The 18,067-nt window shown below is 39.1% G+C and overlaps 1 protein-coding gene across 2 annotated transcripts in view; it reads right to left on the reverse strand.

Moving 5' to 3' along the window:
- The window catches only part of LOC118676762 (nuclear mitotic apparatus protein 1-like), a 58,544-nt gene that overhangs the window by 25,017 nt on the left and 15,460 nt on the right, over positions 1-18,067 (reverse strand). For both annotated transcript variants that reach the window (XM_036351197.1, XM_036351198.1), the window contains exon 3: positions 15,676-15,890. In XM_036351197.1, coding sequence (XP_036207090.1) covers positions 15,676-15,890 — 215 coding nt within the window. The remainder of the gene's footprint in view (positions 1-15,675; positions 15,891-18,067) is intronic.

An 18,067-nucleotide genomic window follows, 5' to 3' on the forward strand; every position in this document is an offset into this window, starting at 1 on the left:
AACTGAAACCACACGTCAGACAAAATTACATGTTGAAAACGTAAACATTCATTCCCTCCCCTGATTATATCATTATGTTCACTGTTATCATTATTGCATTTGCATGTTGAGTGACAAAATATGGACTGAAGAACTCTCTTGAGTTTGTTAAAATAATAACATGAATGATAAAAAAACATATATAAATAAATATTCAAATGTCTTTCTCAAGATATACAAAGTTAAGAAATAATATCATTCATGAATAAATGAATGAATGAATGAATGAGTTAACTTAAATGTTTATCTACAGAATTTTTTTAAATGATGGGGAGGGTCTACAGTGGGGGAAGATCAGAAGCAAAACTCTTATCCCAGCAACTTAATACAAATTTATGCCCCATTTTTTATTTTAAAACTTTCTCATAGATACAAATGACTCTAAATTAGATCAAAAACAGAATTAAAACTCATATGATTACATGAGTTACTGTTTGTTTTCCCCTGAGCAATTACCAGGGGACAGTCATCAAAATACCACTAATGCAAAATGTATAAATTAATCATTCAAATATTTTTCAAAAGATAATTCATAATTCACAGCTACATTCTGATGCCCACACAAAATATCTAAAAAACAAATCCACAATATTAATGAATAGATGTTACTAAATATGAACTCTTGCTCCCTGTTTGTTTTTTTTAAAAAATCAACCTGTTATTTAATAATATAAAATTTGTGAAAAAAAATGTTCTCTGTACAGTATAAGTCTTTTGAACACAAAGGGTCTTGAAGGGAAAATAAGCTTTAAAAAATGTTTGTTAAACTCATCTACATAATCATTGGCACAACAACAATGTATAATTATTGCAATGTGAATTTTTTTTCCTCCTCCTCTGAGCCTTGATTATGTAAAAGCTAATACCACATTTAATATGCATCTCCCTTCTTCCCAGCTTCATTGCCACACTGCCCCTCCAGCTAGGGCAAGGAAAAGGTTATACACCATTTCCCATTTCTCCTCTCTCTCTCGGTTTTTGCTTCCCTCAGGCACAGGGTCCCTAGGCATAGTGCCTGCTGGCTGGCAGCAGGCGAGCTACACCCTCCCCTTCTGAGAGCAGATGATTACAAAGCCCAGGAGTAATCACACAGTGACAAAATTCAATACAAAAACTCAGGTCCATTAATGGAAAAATGGAATATAAACTCCAGGAAATTATTATGATTCAGTATTTTAAATTATATTTGAATGATACACTTTCCAATGTGTCTTTGACATTCATCTAAAATCACGGAGAAGCAAAGCCAGAATATCTTTCACAGCTCTCTAAGCACTTATCTGCGTACAAATATTAGAGGATTTAGCACGAGGGAGGTTGCCTGCTGAGAACAGAAACTGAAATGCCAGGAGGCATATTAAAAACCAGTGTAAATGATGCAATTCATGGCAGACAGCCATCTCTAGGCCTACATGCATTTATTGTTAATAGAAAACAGAGGTGGCAGCAAGAGATACACTATTCCACTTCTCCATTCTTGACATACATAGCATTGATAATATAGAACAACACAGAAGCGTGATACCTTCCAGGGGATGTGTAAACATTCTTATGTTAATGCAGTGGTAAAATCAAAATGAAATGTCATATGAAAACCTTGACTTCAAGATTCATTTCATGTTTCAATCACTCAGTATATTAGCAAACACCTACCATGTACCCATTACGGTGTGAGGTCCCATGAGTAATACAAGGGAAGATAAAGGCAGTTATTGTTCTCAAGGATTTTGACGCATTAAAAAAAACAAGACTTGCCCTGGACAGTGTTACTCAGTGGTTAGAGCGTCGACCCACACACTGAAGGGTCATGGGTTTCATTCCTGGTCTAGGGCACATACCCCTGGTTGTGTGCAGGAGACAACCAGTTGATGTTTCTCTCTCTTTGTCTTACCCTCCCTCCCTTACTACCCCTTCCCTCCCTCCCTCCTTCCCTCCTTGCCTTCCACTCTTGCTGAAAGCAATGGAAAAAATATCCTCAGGTGAGAATAACAACAACAAATAAGGCAAGACTTAAGAACAAACACCAACAAAAACACAAAATAAGACAGTACATACTTAACTGCTAAATGGTTTATTGACAAATATAAGTGCTATATAATATCAAAAAGATCATTATGGATTAGAGTAACTGGAGATAACAGCATTTAAAAAAGGATCTTAAAGAATCAAAATAATCTAACCACAAAGGAAGAAACAGAATGGGATAATGGAGGGGAAAACCACATACAAACACAGTGAAATGAGAATGGCCTCAGGGAGTTTTATACTAACTCAAATCTATATAAAAATTATATGGGGTGGTGGACACACAAGCAATATACAGGTAATGTATTACACAACTGTACACCTCAAACCTGTATAATTTTATTAAACTATGTCATTCCAATAAATTCAATAAAAGGTAAAATTAAATAAATAAAAATGAAGTCAAAGAAAAAAATGTTGCTGGGAGGAATAACTAAGATAATATAAAAAGGAAGGTCACACAATTACAGCAACAGGGAAAAAATGAGATATGACCAACAAATTGTTTAACCATTAAACAATTTTGTAATGTATTGCTAAAAAGAAAGACTACAATAATTTGAAAAACTGTAAATGTAATTTGTCTCTGTTGGCATGGAATAGAGAAAGAATACTCTCAGGCCTGGCCACAACTCCGGCTGTAGCTCCAACTCTAAGGAGACAGCCAGAGTGAACTTGCTTCCCAGTTTTGGCAAACATTAAACAAATAATTCTAAGTATAAAGAACACAAAGAAACGGGCAACAATATCATGGAACCCCTGCAGGGCCAGAAAATACCTTTCAGAGGATGTAACATGTAAGCTAAGACCTGAAAAGGGTAGTAGGGAAAAGATGGTGGAAGGGTGAAGAGTCCCCAGTGGAAGATACAATAGTACCTTTTAGGAACTGAAAAAAAAGTCTAAGGTGACTAAAACAAAAAGAGTGAGGATAACCAAGGGCCAGAGATCATACAGAATCTCAAACCATAAAGAGGATTTGGGACTTTATTCTTCTAAGAACAATGCAAACTGTTGCAGGTAAAGTGCGGAGTGTAATGAGCAGATATGTATTTTGACACAATCACCTGGGTTGCAGAGTAAAGAATAGATTAGAAATAGGCAACAGGTCATGTAGGGGTAGGTAGATGTTCAAACAGAGAATGAACCAGGATGATGTCTGTATGGATTGAGAGACATATGGATAGACTCAAAAATATCCAAGAAGAAGGTGACAGCCGAAACCGGTTTGGCTCAGTGGATAGAGCGTCGGCCTGCGGACTGAAGGGTCCCAGGTTTGATTCCAGTCAAGGGCATGTACCTGGGTTGCGGGCACATCCCCAGTAGAGGGTGTGCAGGAGGCAGCTGATTGATGTTTCTCTCATCATCGATGTTTCTAACACTCTCTCCTTCTCCCTTCCTCTCTGTAAAAAATCAATAAAATATATTAAAAAAAAAAAAGGTGACAAAATAGGAAAAATCAAGCAAGGTGCCCAGGATTGATGATATCATCATAATTACAGTTTGTTATATAAGGAATTAAAATATTGTATTAAATTTACAAAGATATATATATATATATATGTGTGTGTGTGTGTATATATATATATATATTAGAGGCCCGATGCACGAAATATATAAATTAGAGGCCCGATGCACGAAATTCATGCAAGGGGCTCGGCCCCTGCTGCCATGGCTTCGTCAGTAAGGATGTCCGGTCTAATTAGCCTATTAAGCTTTTAATATATCTATAATAATAAAAGCATAATAGGCTAATTAGACCAGACAGCTGAACAACCTTCCAGATGAAACTGCAACGGCGGGGGACCAAGGCAGAGGTGATTAGGGGTGATCAGGCAGGCAGGCAGAGTTGTTAGGGGTGATCGGGCAGGCAGGAAGGTGAGTGGTTGGGGCAATCAGGCAGGCAGAGTGATTAGGGGCGATCAGTCAGGCAGGCGAGTGGTTAGGGGTGATCAGACAGGCAGGCAGAGGGGTTAAAGGCAATCAGACAGGCAGGGGCAATCAGGCAAGCAGGCAAGTGGTTAGGGGCGACCAGGCAGGCATGCAGTGTGGTTAGGGGTGATCAGGCAGGCAGGCGAGTGGTTAGGTGTGATTGGGCAAGCAGGAAGGTGAGTGGTTAGGGGTGATCAGGCAGGCAGAGTGGTTAAGGGCAATCAGGCAGGTGAGCAGTTAGGGGTGATTAGGCAGGCAGGCAGAGGGGTTAAGGGCGATCAGGCAGGCAGGCAGGCAAATGGTTAGGGGCAATCAGGCAAGTGGTTAGGGGCGATTAGACAGGCATGCAGCATGGTTAGGGGCAATCAGGCAGGCAGGCAAGTGATTAGGGGTGATCAGGCAGGCATGCAGAGTGGTTAGGGATGATCAGTCAGGCAGGTAGAATGGTTAGGGGTGATCAGGCAGCTAGGCAAGTGGTTAGGGGTGATCAGGCAGGCAGGCAAAGGCGGTTATGGGTGATCAGGCAGGCAGGCACAGTGGTTAGGGGTGATCAGTCAGGCAGATGAGTGGTTAGGGGCGATCAGGCAGGCAGGCAGAGGCAGTTAGGGGTGATCGGGCAGGCAGGCAGGCAGGCCGGTGAGCAGTTAGGAGCCAGCGGTCCCAGATTGCGAGAGGAATGTCCAATTGCTGGTTTAGGGCCGATCCCACAGGGTCTCTAATGTGTGTGTGTGTGTGTGTGTGTGTGTGTGTGTGTGTGTGTATACACACACACCCCTCACAACAACCCTATTTAATACTCAGAATAACCAAGTGACATAGATAGTATTATTATTCCCATTTTATAGTGTAGGAAACTGAAACAAAGAGTATTTAGAAATTTGCCCAAGTCCACACCACTAATGGAGCCAAAATTCAAATTCAGGCAGTGTGTTGGCAGAACCCAGACTTTCAACACTACCTAATGCTGCATACTGGTGATGGGGAAAACATTTCCTAAAGTCAAGAACATAAGAGTGGCATGAAAATGAAGAAAAAAGAGCTAAAGAAATAGCTAGCATAAACTTCAGATTAAGTTAGTTAGTTTGGAGAGTCTTGAGCAAATGTTGTTGGAAAGGAAGGACTATCCAAAGAAAGAGAAGGTAAAAATATTCTAGAAAGAGGAATAATAGTATCAGGTTCTTGGAAGCTCAAGGAATTATCTCCTGAAGACCTGGAAGCTCAAGTACAAAGAGTGTGGTTATTTGGAGTTATCCACATTAGGGGTTTTCCAGGCTGATATGATGGAAGGATAATGGGACAAGGGATTTTAAGATATTGTCAAGGGAATGGTTGACATCATAGACCATGGAAACTAAGCTGGACTTCAAAAGAAAGTGATAACAGAAAGAGACAGAGAGATGGTAGAGGCATCAATAGATTTCAGGCCGCAATGAAACTGATCAAGTTGGAAGGTGAAGAGTGTATGAACAAAGAATGGGTTCCCAAATTAGTAATTTCAGATATGGAGCCACTTTGGCTAGTGGAAAGAATTTTCCATTCTCACCACATCTTTAGTTTACTTTAAAAGCAGGCCAGTCACACATGAAGACGATTTCTGGTTGAGTTCTTCACATTGTTTCCAGGGACAGCTTCCCTAACAGTTCTGTGAACTCAACCAACCTGTCTCTTGTTAATACTGGATGGCTTTTTGTACATTTGGGTTTTCTCACTTGAACAAGCAAGGGTCAAGATCTGGTGTGCCCTGTCCCTTCAACACAGGTCTCCACTGGATGGCATGAGAGTCTTCATGCCATCGCTTGCCATAGCCACATTTGTTTGGCATCTTCAGTTAGTCCATAGTGACATTACAGAAAAGACAAAAATAAAGAATTCAATAAGCTGTGTGAGCACTACTGTTTAATCTTTTTGTTTGTTTAGCCATCTATAAAATAGATATAACAGGCATTGCTGATCATACCTCACTCAATGAGTTCATTCATTTCCCCCAATTTGAAATTGTTCCCGTTTAGAAATACATAAATAATAAAGAATTTGAGAAAAAATAAACTGTACACTTTTTGAAGATGCATTAATTCAAACCTGCAGCAAATTAAAATAACATGATCTAACTTGTTTGTTCAAGCCTGGTGGTAAGTGAAGCAGTAAAGAGGTGGGTAGAGAGAAGAGGATGGAGAGAATGCTAACCGAAAGGCAAGCTGGGGCTGTGTGCTTTGGAACCATCTTACTGCCTCCTCAATGAGCAGCAGCATGGAGCCCAGCATTAGAGAGGCAGCCATCTATTGCCTATTAAGATTTGCTTCAGATACACAGATCATGCAGGTTCTCACTAATGCCTGACTGCCCTCCAAATTATCTCCTGGAGACCTCTTGCAGATTCCTTCCAGAGCCAAGTCAGCCTTGCTTACATAAACACATAAACAAATTAAATAAATAAAACACACTTCCCAACCCCTGCTTCTTTCCCACTCCTACAAAAAGGCTGTGAGTACAGAAATGCCTGGAGCGCAGGTAAAAGGAATTGTAGGATTGACACATTTGGTTTCTTGATTTTCATCCCAACACCACTCTCCCCTTTCCCGTCTATGTTGCTAACTTTATTAAGGCCTTTCAAAATGCCTCATGTCCTTTTTGGAAAGAAATGGGAATCTTCTATATATAAAAGGCTAATATGCAAAGTGTCCTCTCAGGAGTTCAACTGGGAGACCAGGAGTTCTATCACTCGCTATGATGTGCACTGGCCACCAGGGGGCAGCGTGGAACAAAGGAAGCCCCCGGCTGGTAGCCAGCAGCCGGGGAAGGGAGGTCCTGGCCAGTAGCCGAAAGGCCCCGATTGGCCCTGATCACTGGCCAGGCCTAGGACCCTACCCATGCACAAATTTCATGCACCAGGCCTCTAGTAATAAATAAAAAGTAACAATTAAGTTTTAAAATTAAGCTTTCTATAACATCTCTACTCTCCTGAGCAGAAACACAGGGTGCGGACCTAATCAAAGTTGGGCTTGGCATTTTAAAGCCCCAATTAAACTGGAATTAATTACTGTGGTAGCACTGAAATTGGGATATTTCTTAGACCCAATAATTTCCCTTGTGATATTAGGCAATATTTAGAGATCCAAAGTAGGTGGGAATGTGATGCTATCTATGGGGGGGAGGGGGAGAAACTGTATGCTATTAACCTTAGTTAACACACATGAAGGGGGGTGGGGGGTGAAACATAACTGGATTCCTGCCAGGCACAGAGTAATGTGAATATCCTTCCTGTAGCTCCTTCTCTGACCATTTTATAGACAAGTAACAAAAGTACAAAAAGATTTCAAGACAACATCATGGGGCTAGGTAATAGCAGGGCCTCCACTGTTTAACCATATCAAATACTGCTTCCCTTCATTCATTCTCATAATTCCCACTAGGATTTACTCCAATACAAATTGTACTTTATGTTACAGTGATAAATAACGAATCATAACTACGGAAAACTCAAGGGTAAAAGATAAATAGAAAGACTACCGAATGTCTGGGACTAAAACTCTACAATGCCCATTTAAAAGCTTAGGGGGGGGAAGTCCTCCTTTAAAAAGACAAAGCAGAAAAATATGTACCTTGTTTTGGTAACCATGTTGCTATAGCAATAACATAATGATACACAGAAGGGCTTTCAAAGTTATACTGGTAATAAAAGATATACATGATAGGTCTATCAGTGTTGTTGACTAAATATCACTCTCCGTATCTAGTAACAAGGAAACCCATGTAAACATTATTTATACCAATAGGAAAAACACCTGTCAACTTCTGTTTATGGTTTGTATGTGTCCACAGAGAGAAGGAATAAAGGAAAACAGTATCCTCTATACCTAAGAACTTTGGTCTGAAACGTAATCTAGCTGGTGTGGGAGAATAATGAAAAGATGATGGATAACAGGATTAGCTGGTCTTACATGGTGTGAATAAAACTTGCTTAGGTTTCTCAAACTTTAAGTAGCGCATAGTACAAATATCAATATAATAAGTGCATATTTATACTCCCAGACTAAGAAAAACATGATACAAACTTCTAGGTTTAATTTATTTGTTAACAACCCTGTGCCCACTGGAGGCATTTTTCAGAGGCCTGAAAAAGAGTGCTTTTCCAAATGGTCCTCAACCTTTTTCCTGCCTCCCCCACGGGCCCAATCACACTCCCATCAGCAGCAGCTCTCGTTTCACTGCAGAGATTCTCACTCTTCCCCAAAAGCGACAATCAGAATTTCAGAAGAGAGGTGAGGGTTTGGAAAGGCTCCCAGAGATTTGAAATGATTCCCTGAGAAGTATTCCCCACGTGATAAGAACTCTACTTCTACACTAGTTCTTTGTTCTGTAAAATCTTGGTTATTCAAAATTCAGTTGTCCCAAACATTTTGACATGTCTGCCTTACATTACTTCAAACGCAGCAGAATACTGCCAAAGTAGACAAAGCACGGCCTGGACAAAGACATGTACAAAAGATATATATTTATTTTTTGAGATACCGTTCTTCTTCCTCTCAAGGAACTACACTCAGCATGTACATGTGATTTTCCAGAGGAAAATGTAATGGTCAGGTGAGGCAGGCCTGGAAGCGTCTTCTTCCTGACAACAGAACCTGAGACTATTTCAGGAAGCAATGAGCCAACTCCCTGCAGTCTGTTCGCCACGCTGCCCTGCAGTTGTGGGAGAGCCTTGGATTTCCTAATACTGGCCTTTCCTCCGACTCCCCGCTGCGTATTCCTGACTTCTGGCAGTGCAGGAGCCATTGTGAAATCATGAGAACCAGCGCAAAGCAGAAGGCCTACTCACTGAGAAACGCAGTGAGAGATGGGAAGGGGCTGGGTTCCTGGTGACATGGCTGAGCTGCCTATACCCCTTCTTCGTGAGTTAAGACACAAATAAACCCTTGTCAATTTAAGCCTCTTTCTGCAGATTACATTCCTAACTGATATAACTGGTCTATGTGGGAAATATGTCTGGCAGGGGAAGATAATAATTAACAAAATCTCCCTTGTTTTCCCCATCACCCTCTACCCTAGCCAGCTACACCTATTTCCTCCAGCTCTTGTCTATAAACTCAGAGACACTCTCTGTGTTAATTTTATCCCAAACTGTGGACTCAATCTGGTTCTCTGAACTCTTTAGTACCTACCTTTGCCCCTTCCATGGGCTGTGCTCCCCACCTGACTTATGTGGCTCACCCGATTTGTGACAACAGCTAACTATGTCCAGCAGAACTCTTAAGTCTGGTTTTTCATGGAAAGGTCTATCCTGCTGCTCAAATCTCCATGCACAGTCTCAATTTGGCATGAGCACAGGAGAGGTCAAAGAGGACATGTTTAGCAAGCATAAAGAGATGCATTTATGTAACTACTGACTTTTGTGAGCTACCTACTGACATATGTGAGAATTTAGTCAAGTATTTTTTTTTTAAAAAAAGTTCTTATTCAAAGCAATATTTAATTTGCCAAAAATCAACCCAAGGTCACAACCAAAATGAAATAGCCCCAATTACTCCTATGTCCTCCCTCTTAAAACTACAAAATCCTGATCATAACACACAAGCAAAGGAAGACTCTGAAAGATGGAAAGAAGGCAGGTGGCCTTGGGACTTGACAAATACCGAAGCAAGGAGATCCCTGAGTTTCCTTATTGTCTCTCATATGTCCCAGGCAGGGTCCTTCAAAAATCTCCAACCCAGAACTACCTACAAGCCACACTAAAAAAAAAACACACACACACAAAAAAATTCTCCCAAAAATGTCTGATCTACTTAGCTTCTCAGGAGAAGAGTGGCTCAACAGCAAAAGCATTCTTTGCAATATCTTCTCCAGCCAAACATCAACTGTAAACTGTACCTCTCCACTTCATAGCTTCATCCATAGCTTCATCAGGGCTGCAGCTGAGCAAGGAGTTAATCTTCCACACCATACCACCTCTGCCCCACAGAAACAGGTAGTGAACCCCAATCCACCTGGCTGGTGTGTCAGTGGGGTGAGTTGGAAGCTGACTTTCATTCTCCTATTGCAGAAGTAAGCCATGTTTCAACTCCCCAAACAGAATAGTGTCAGCGAGGCCAGTGGGGAGTTGAGCCTCCATACAACCCTGCACCAATGAGTCTAAACAAAGCAGTACACGTTGGTAGAAGTAAGTACTCCACTTTCCTTCTATTCCTTGTGTCAGTGAGGTCCAGTGGGGAACTACGCCTCCATACCCAACTGGCAGCAAAGAGGCCAAATGAAGCTGTGAAAACCAGGACTACAGCACTCCTAATGCTGCTCCCCACCCATCTCCTGTCAGAGGGTCTCAGTAGAGAGCCTCCAGCCCACCCTGCACCAATGAGGTAGAATAAGGTGCTGAGAGACAGAGGAGTCAACACTCTGCTTCCCTATCACTGGTGCCAGTGAGACCAGCAGAGAGCTGAGCCTCCACTTGCATCTGGCATCAACAAGGCAGAATCCAGTGGGGGAAGGCAGTGCTGGTTGGCATTTTCCTATCCCTTGGTGTCAGCAGGGCACAGAGAGGAGCCAAGCTTCTGCCCCTACCCTGCTGCAACAAAACATTATGAGTCAGTCTTCTGATTCCCTGCCTCCCTGGTGACAGTAAGCTCAACAGCAGGGAGCTGATCTTATATACCCCTGCAGAGACACAGGCAGTGCAAGCTGCTGATCTATTTTGGCTGGAAGGATGTGAATGGGGCCAAGGGGAATAGGTGACCTTCACTCCACCAGTTTGATACAAGGCAGTGTTGGCAGGACAGTAGGAAGCTGAAAAAAACATACCCACCTAGCTATCATGCTATACCTCAACAGAGGGAGTACCTGCTAAACATGTATGTATTCAATAGGATCCAAAGTCTCATAGGATAACCTCCAAAATAAACAGGATTCAATGGAAAATCAATCATCATGCCAGAACCAAGAAAATCATAACACTAATGAGAGAAGACAATCAACAGACCCTACACTGAGATGAATCAGATGTTGGAATTATCAAACAAAGATTATAAGGCAGCCATCACAAAAGTTATTTTTAAAAGTAATTAAATTTTTCTTGAAAGAAAACCTCAACAAAAAAAAGAAGTTACATTTTTTTTAAAAAAAGAAGAAATTATATAACTGAAAAACACAGTAACTGAGGGAAAAAAACCTCACTGGATGGGTCAATGGCAGAGTATAATGACAGAGGAGAGAATCACCAACCTTTAGGATAGATCAGCAGAATGCACTCAGTCTGAACAACAGAGAGAAAATAGACAGAAAAATAATAATTAACAGAGTTTCATGGACCTGTGGGATAATAACAAAAGAGCAAATATTCATAAGTTAGGAATCTGAGAAAAAGAGAGAGGAAGTGGCTCTAAATAATATTTTAAGAATTAATAGCTGAAAACTCCCTAAATATGACAAGAGTTATAAACATAGTTTCAACAATCTTTGGGAAAGACCCCATTCTATCCAAAAAGATAAACCCAAAGAAATCCATGCCAAGACACATCATAATTAAACCACAGACTATGATGTTATGCACCTGTATTGAAACAACTAAGAAACCTATACAAAGCAATATACTAAAAATCACTATAAATAAATCAAGCTCTAACCTTAAAAATGTTCAAGAAACCAAAATAAAGGTAAGAAAAGATAAACAGAAGAAGAGAACCAGAGAGAACAAACTACACACAAATAATAAATGGCATACTTAAATCTAAGCATATCAATAATTACCTAGCCCTAGCCAGTTTGGCTCAGTGGATAGAGCAATGGCCTGCAGACCCAAGGGTCCCGGGTTTGATTCTGGTCAAGGGTACATGCCCAGGTTGCGGGCTCGATCTCAAGTAAGGGCATGCAGGAAGCAGCTGATCAATGATTCTATCTCATCATTGATGTTTCTATCTCTCCCTCTCCGTTACTCTCTGAAATCAATAAAAATATATGTTAAAATAACAATAATTACTTTAAATGTGAATGGTCTAAATACACCAATTAAAAAAGACTGGCAAAGTGGATTTAAAAACCCATGATTCAACAATATGCTATCTACAAGACTCACTTCAAATTCAATGACAGAGGTAAGTTGAGAGTAAAAAAATGGAAAAAAATACAATGTAAACAGTTTATTAAATATGCAGGAGTGGCTATATTATTATCAGATAAAGTAGACTTCAGAACAAAGAAAAATACCAGAGAAAACCAAGTGCATTATATGACTAAAAAAGGATCCATCCACCAGGAAGGCATAACAATCCTAAATGTGTTCACACCAAACAACAGAGCTACAAAATTGTGAAGCAAAAATTAAAGAACTCAAAGAGAAATAGACAAGCCCACAGTTAGAGTCGAGGACTTCCAATACGGTACTCCTAGCAACTGATAAAATCGTTAGACAGAAAATCAGTAAGGACATATTTGAACACAACAGCAGCAGCAATCAACTGATCTAATTGACATCTATGGACTACTTCATCCAACAGCAACAGGAGATACATTCTTCTCATACTCACACTGAACTTTCCACTCACCAAGGCAGGCCACATTCTGGGCCATAAAACACATTTTAACAAATTTTTAAAAATTAAAAACATATAATGTCTGTACTCAGGCCACAATGGAATTAATCTAGAAATCAAACAGAACGCTGGGAAATCCCAAAATACTTGGAGATTAAACAATACACATTTGTGTGTGTTTTACTGAATTTATTGGTTCACACTGGTTAACAGAATTATATAGGTTTCAGGTGCACAATTCCATAACACATCATCTGTACACTGTACTGTGTGTTCACTACCCCAAAGCAAGTCTCCTTCCATCACTGTTTATCCCCCTATACCTTTTTCCACCACCCCCCTTTCCCACTGGTAATCACCATACTGTTGTTTGTGTCAATGAATTTATTTATTTTTTTAATCCTCACCTGAGGATATTTTCCCATTGATTTTTAGATAGGGTCAAAGCGAGAGGGGAAGACAGAGAGAAATAACGACGTGAGAGAAACATTGATTGGTTGCCTCCTGCACGTGCCCTGGCCAGGGCTCGGGCCGGGGAGGAGCCTGCAACTGAGGTATGTGCCTTTGACAGGAATTGAACCCAGGACCTTTCAGTCCAAAGGCCTACGCTATATCCACTGAGCCAAACCGACTAGGGCCGTGGTCGGCAAACTGCGGCTCGCGAGCCACATGCGGCTCTTTGGCCCCTTGAGTGTGGCTCTTTCTAAGCCTTAGGAGTACCCTAATTAAGTTAATAACAATGTACCTACCTATATAGTTTAAGTTTAAAAAATTTGGCTCTCAAAAGAAATTTCAATCGTTGTACTGTTGATATTTGGCTCTGTTGACTAATGAGTTTGCTGACCACTGGACTAGGGCAATTTTTTTTTCCTTTTTTGTTCGATCCCTCTACCCTCCTCACCCAGTCCCCACGTCCCTAATAGCTGTCAGCCTGCCCTCTGTCTATGAGTCTGTATCTATTTTGCTTGTTAGCTTATTTTGTCATTAGAGTCCACATATGACTGAAGTCATATGGTACTTGTCTTTCTCTGACTGGCTTATTTCATTTAGCATAGGGCTCTCCAGATCCAGGCATGCTGTCACAAAGGGTAAGACTGCCTTATTTTTCTGGTCGAGTAGAATTCAATTAGGTGAATGTACCACAGCTTTTTTACCCACTCACCTACTGATGGGCACTTGGGCTGCTTCCAAATCTTGGCTATTGTAAATAGCACTGCAATGAACATAGAAGTGCACACATTCTTTCAAATTAGTGTTTCAGATTTCTTCGGATAAATTCCTAGAAGTGAAATCACTGGACCATAAGGCAGTTCTATTTTTAATTTTTGAGGTAACTCCATACTGCTTTCCTCAGAGGCTGCACCAATTTGCATTCCCATCAACAAACAGTGCACGAGGGTTCCCTTTTCTCTGCATACTGCCAAATTTGTTGTTTGTCAATTTATTAATGATAACCATTTTAAAAACTACATGGCGTATATACACTGAGTGGCCAGATTATTATGACCACCTGATGTTTGTAGGCAAATTAGCTATAATTTCCCTCTGAAGTTGCTAGAGGGCCAGACCATTATAAATGTCTGAATAGCACAACATACCTAAGTATCTTTGCCGATCAAGTTCATCCTATCATGTTGATGGCGTATCCCAATGGAGATGGCTTCTTTCAACAAGACCATGCGCCATGCCATGGTGTTCATATTGTGCAGGAGTGGTTTCAAGAACATGAGGGAGACTTTACCTTGCTTAGGTGGCCCCCACAATCACCAGATCTCAATCCAATTGAGCATTTGTGGGACGAAGTTAAAAGAGCCATCAGGCAGCTGGTTCCACAGCCATCAAATCTCACAGAACTGGACAGTGCTATTCATCAGGCATGGTGTCAGATTCCTCGCATCACCTTTCAACATCTCGTGGAGTCAATGCCAAGAAGAATCACAGCAATATTGAAGGCAAAAGATGGCCCAACTAAGTACTGATGGGGTGGTCATAATAATCTGGCCACTCAGTATATATTACATACATTAAATAAATGTATCTATAATATAGGTAAAGGCACAATGAAGAATATGCACCAAATCATTAAAAGTGGTTTTATCTCCAGCAAAAAGCAATCAGCAGGATAAAAAGGGACTTTCTTGCCTTTTCTCCCATATACATCTTTTACTTTAAGTGTTTATGTACTTAAACAACACATAAAGAAAGTAAAGTGTAAATAAACCCCAAACAAAAGAATCTCTGACAGGCAAGAAAACCACCAAATTTTAAATTGAATACTTCAAGTTTTTTTCCCCACTCAAATAGTATGAAACACTTTTTATTCAGATTTGAAATTTAAAAAACTATAACAAAATTTTCTTGGTAAAGAACTACAAAATATTGGACTCAATTGACATTTAATGTAATTATTAAAATTTGTAATAAAATGTAATAGAAGTACTTAATCCTAAAAGATTTTAAAAAGTTTCTATTTTTGTAAAGACATGATGATATTCATTAAATTCATTAATTCAAGGTTTACTAACACCAACTGTTGATATTTTAAATGGAGAAATATTCATTCATGGGGAAAAGGTAAAGCCATAAAACTCCAGCAAAAAAATGTTCTCTTAGAAGTGTCTGTACAAGTTCATTGAAGTGTCTTGAGGCAGACTAAATGGATTAGATTTGATAGTGTTAGGAACCTATTATTTAATTTTTTTTCCAATTTCCGTGACTTAGAATTACATGCCAATTTGAAAGTCCTGGCATTCTTTTCAAGTCATAAAAACCTTATCCTGTAAATCTAAATATTCAAGGCCATTTAAAACAAAGGTTAGGCATCAGAAACTGCCAAAACTCACCTAGTTTTTGACAGACAAATCTTCCTAATGATAAAATTAAGATATATCTGGGGAAAAATAAAACTTAACTTATCTCAACTTATGGCTACTAAATTAATTGGTTTCTAATCATTCTGAGAATAAATACATGTCTAAAAGAATGCTCAAACTATACTTAGTAATTACATTTATTAATTACTAATAATTAATAAAAAAACTAACATGTATTCAAGTATAAATTATACCTGATACAGAGAAATTCTAGAAGAACATTGAAAGTCTATCTATTGTCTGTACTTTTCTTCAAACTAAATAAATAATAGAAAAGAATAACATATTCCAACCTTTCTGTTTTGGAGTCACTGTCAATTTTGTATTGTTCAAAATCTTGGCTAAGAGAATGTAGCTTTTCTTGAAGTTTCTTTTCACGTTCTACACTTCCTTGATAAAATTTCATCTCTTTTTCCATCGCTTTCACTTTTTCTTCCATAGCTTTAAACTCATGAAGAATGAGATAGCTTACTCCACAGTACTTACAAACTTTTTCTTCAGAGGGCATCTAGAAAATAGAATATACATTTATTAAAATGGTATTTTTAAATTCTGAAGAAATGAAGTCCAACAGAAGATGTTATTGCAACTACGCTTGCCAAGTGAAGTAAATGTATACTGTACTATGACATGGAGTGATAATTATGACATTGCTTATATTTGAATAAAATTTTTTAAATTGCCATGATATTGATTCTGACACAGAATCTTGGAATTAGAAAAGAATCCTTCAGAGTAATTATTTTTCCATGGTATCTCTAAGAAAGACTTGCTCTTGAAATATTTTCCATAAAATAAAACAAAAATGATGAAAACATCGTTACAATTCTTGTTTTAAGATGAGTTTTCCATGGAGTGGGAAGAAAGCACTGGCCTTTCACTGCCAACTGCACCATGATTCTGGAGATGCCTCTTGGCTTTTTCCGATCTTACTTTCCTCATTTATAAAATTAGGCCATTGAACCAAATGATCTCTCAGTTCCTGTTCAGTGTTAACATTTTATGATTTTTGCAGAGTTTTACATTCTATCATAAAACCACAAAGAAGAAAAAATACTTTGGACCTAATCTTTTCTCCCTAAATTAGTTCTTTCCCCTCAGGGAGTTGTGGTTGTGCTCATTTTATAGATAAGGAAAGGGAGACTATTGAAGTTTATAACCAGCTGGTAGGTGGAGACGTGAGGATTAAACTCAGGTCTATTTAAAACCAATACCCACGTCTGTAACCATTTGTATCATATTTATCTACAAAGTGGATGTCAGCTAAATCCTCTTACTCTCTTCAGATATAATGTCCACATATCTCTGGACAACATTGGGGAGGTGAAAACTAGAATTTTAGTAAAGTCAAAAGAGAGGTAATTATTTTTTTCTGTCTCAAGTACATAAATATTTTTCAAGGAGCCTTTACTTGTCTTGCTATTCACACAGGAAAAGAGACAGCTTCATTAAATATTTGCTCCAGGGCACTAAAAAGAAAACAACACTTGGGTTATAAGAAAAGTACTTACTCCTAATTAACCTCCCTCAAGACTGTAGAAATGACTCCTGTAACCAAGAGTGAGGCCACCTTATCTGCTTATCAATGCTATTACACAAGACTAGGTTAAAACAAACTAATAATAAATTTTTATACAGTAAAGTTTTGCACATTTAAACTTCAATAATAATAATGTCAAATGTTAGAATGGTTATTATCAACAAGAACAAGAAATAACAAGTGTTAGAGAGATTGTGGAGTAAAAAGAACTCTCATTCACTGCTGGTGGGAATGTAAATTGGGACAGATATGGAAAACAGTATGGAGGCTCCTCAAAAAATTAAGAGTATAGCTATCTACCCCCCAAAAATTGAAAACATTTATTCATAAAGATAGGTGAGCCCCTATGTTTATTGCAGCATTAGTAGCCAAGACATGGAAACAACTGAAGTATCCTCCGATACACAATGGAATACTATTCAGCCTTAAGAAAAGATGAAATGTTACCATTTGCAATAACATGGATGGAACTTGAGAATATCGTGCTAAGTGACATAATTCAGAAAAAGTTAAGAACCATATAATTTCACTCATGTGTGGGATATAAAACTGAAAGCAACAAATGAACAAATAAAAACAAACAAACAAAAACTCATAGACACAGATAACAGTATGGTGGTTACCAGAAGGAAGGGGGCTGGGGGACTAGTCAAGGTTCAAGGGGTAAAATATATGGTGATAGAAGATTATTTGACTTTGGGTGGTGGGCACACAGTGTAATACACAGATGATATATCATAGAATTGTACATTTGAAACCTATATAAGCTTATTAATCAATGCCACCCCAAAATATAATACTGTAGAAAACCAATGAATGACTTCATCAATCATCTAACTGCCACTGATATCAAAAGTGTAGATTTAGAAAAGAACAGGTTTGAAAAAAATCATAAAGATAACTGGTTCCAGCCCTGGATGCATTCACTGAGTCTACTCCTACCTAGGTAAGTTTTCAATACCCCAGATGATGGAAAACTACATTGTAAAGCAGCTTGTTGCATCTTCTGATGGTTTGTCTGTCAGGAAATTTTCTCATGCTGACCCCAAATCTGCCTGCCTAGAGTGTCCACTGGCCCTAAACCTCCTAGTAACCATGTGGAACAACCACAGGCCTCTTTCTTATATTAGAAGACAGCTATAAGG

Source organism: Myotis myotis, unplaced genomic scaffold (assembly GCF_014108235.1).
Source record: "Myotis myotis isolate mMyoMyo1 unplaced genomic scaffold, mMyoMyo1.p scaffold_m19_p_2, whole genome shotgun sequence".
NCBI lineage: Eukaryota > Metazoa > Chordata > Mammalia > Chiroptera > Vespertilionidae > Myotis > Myotis myotis.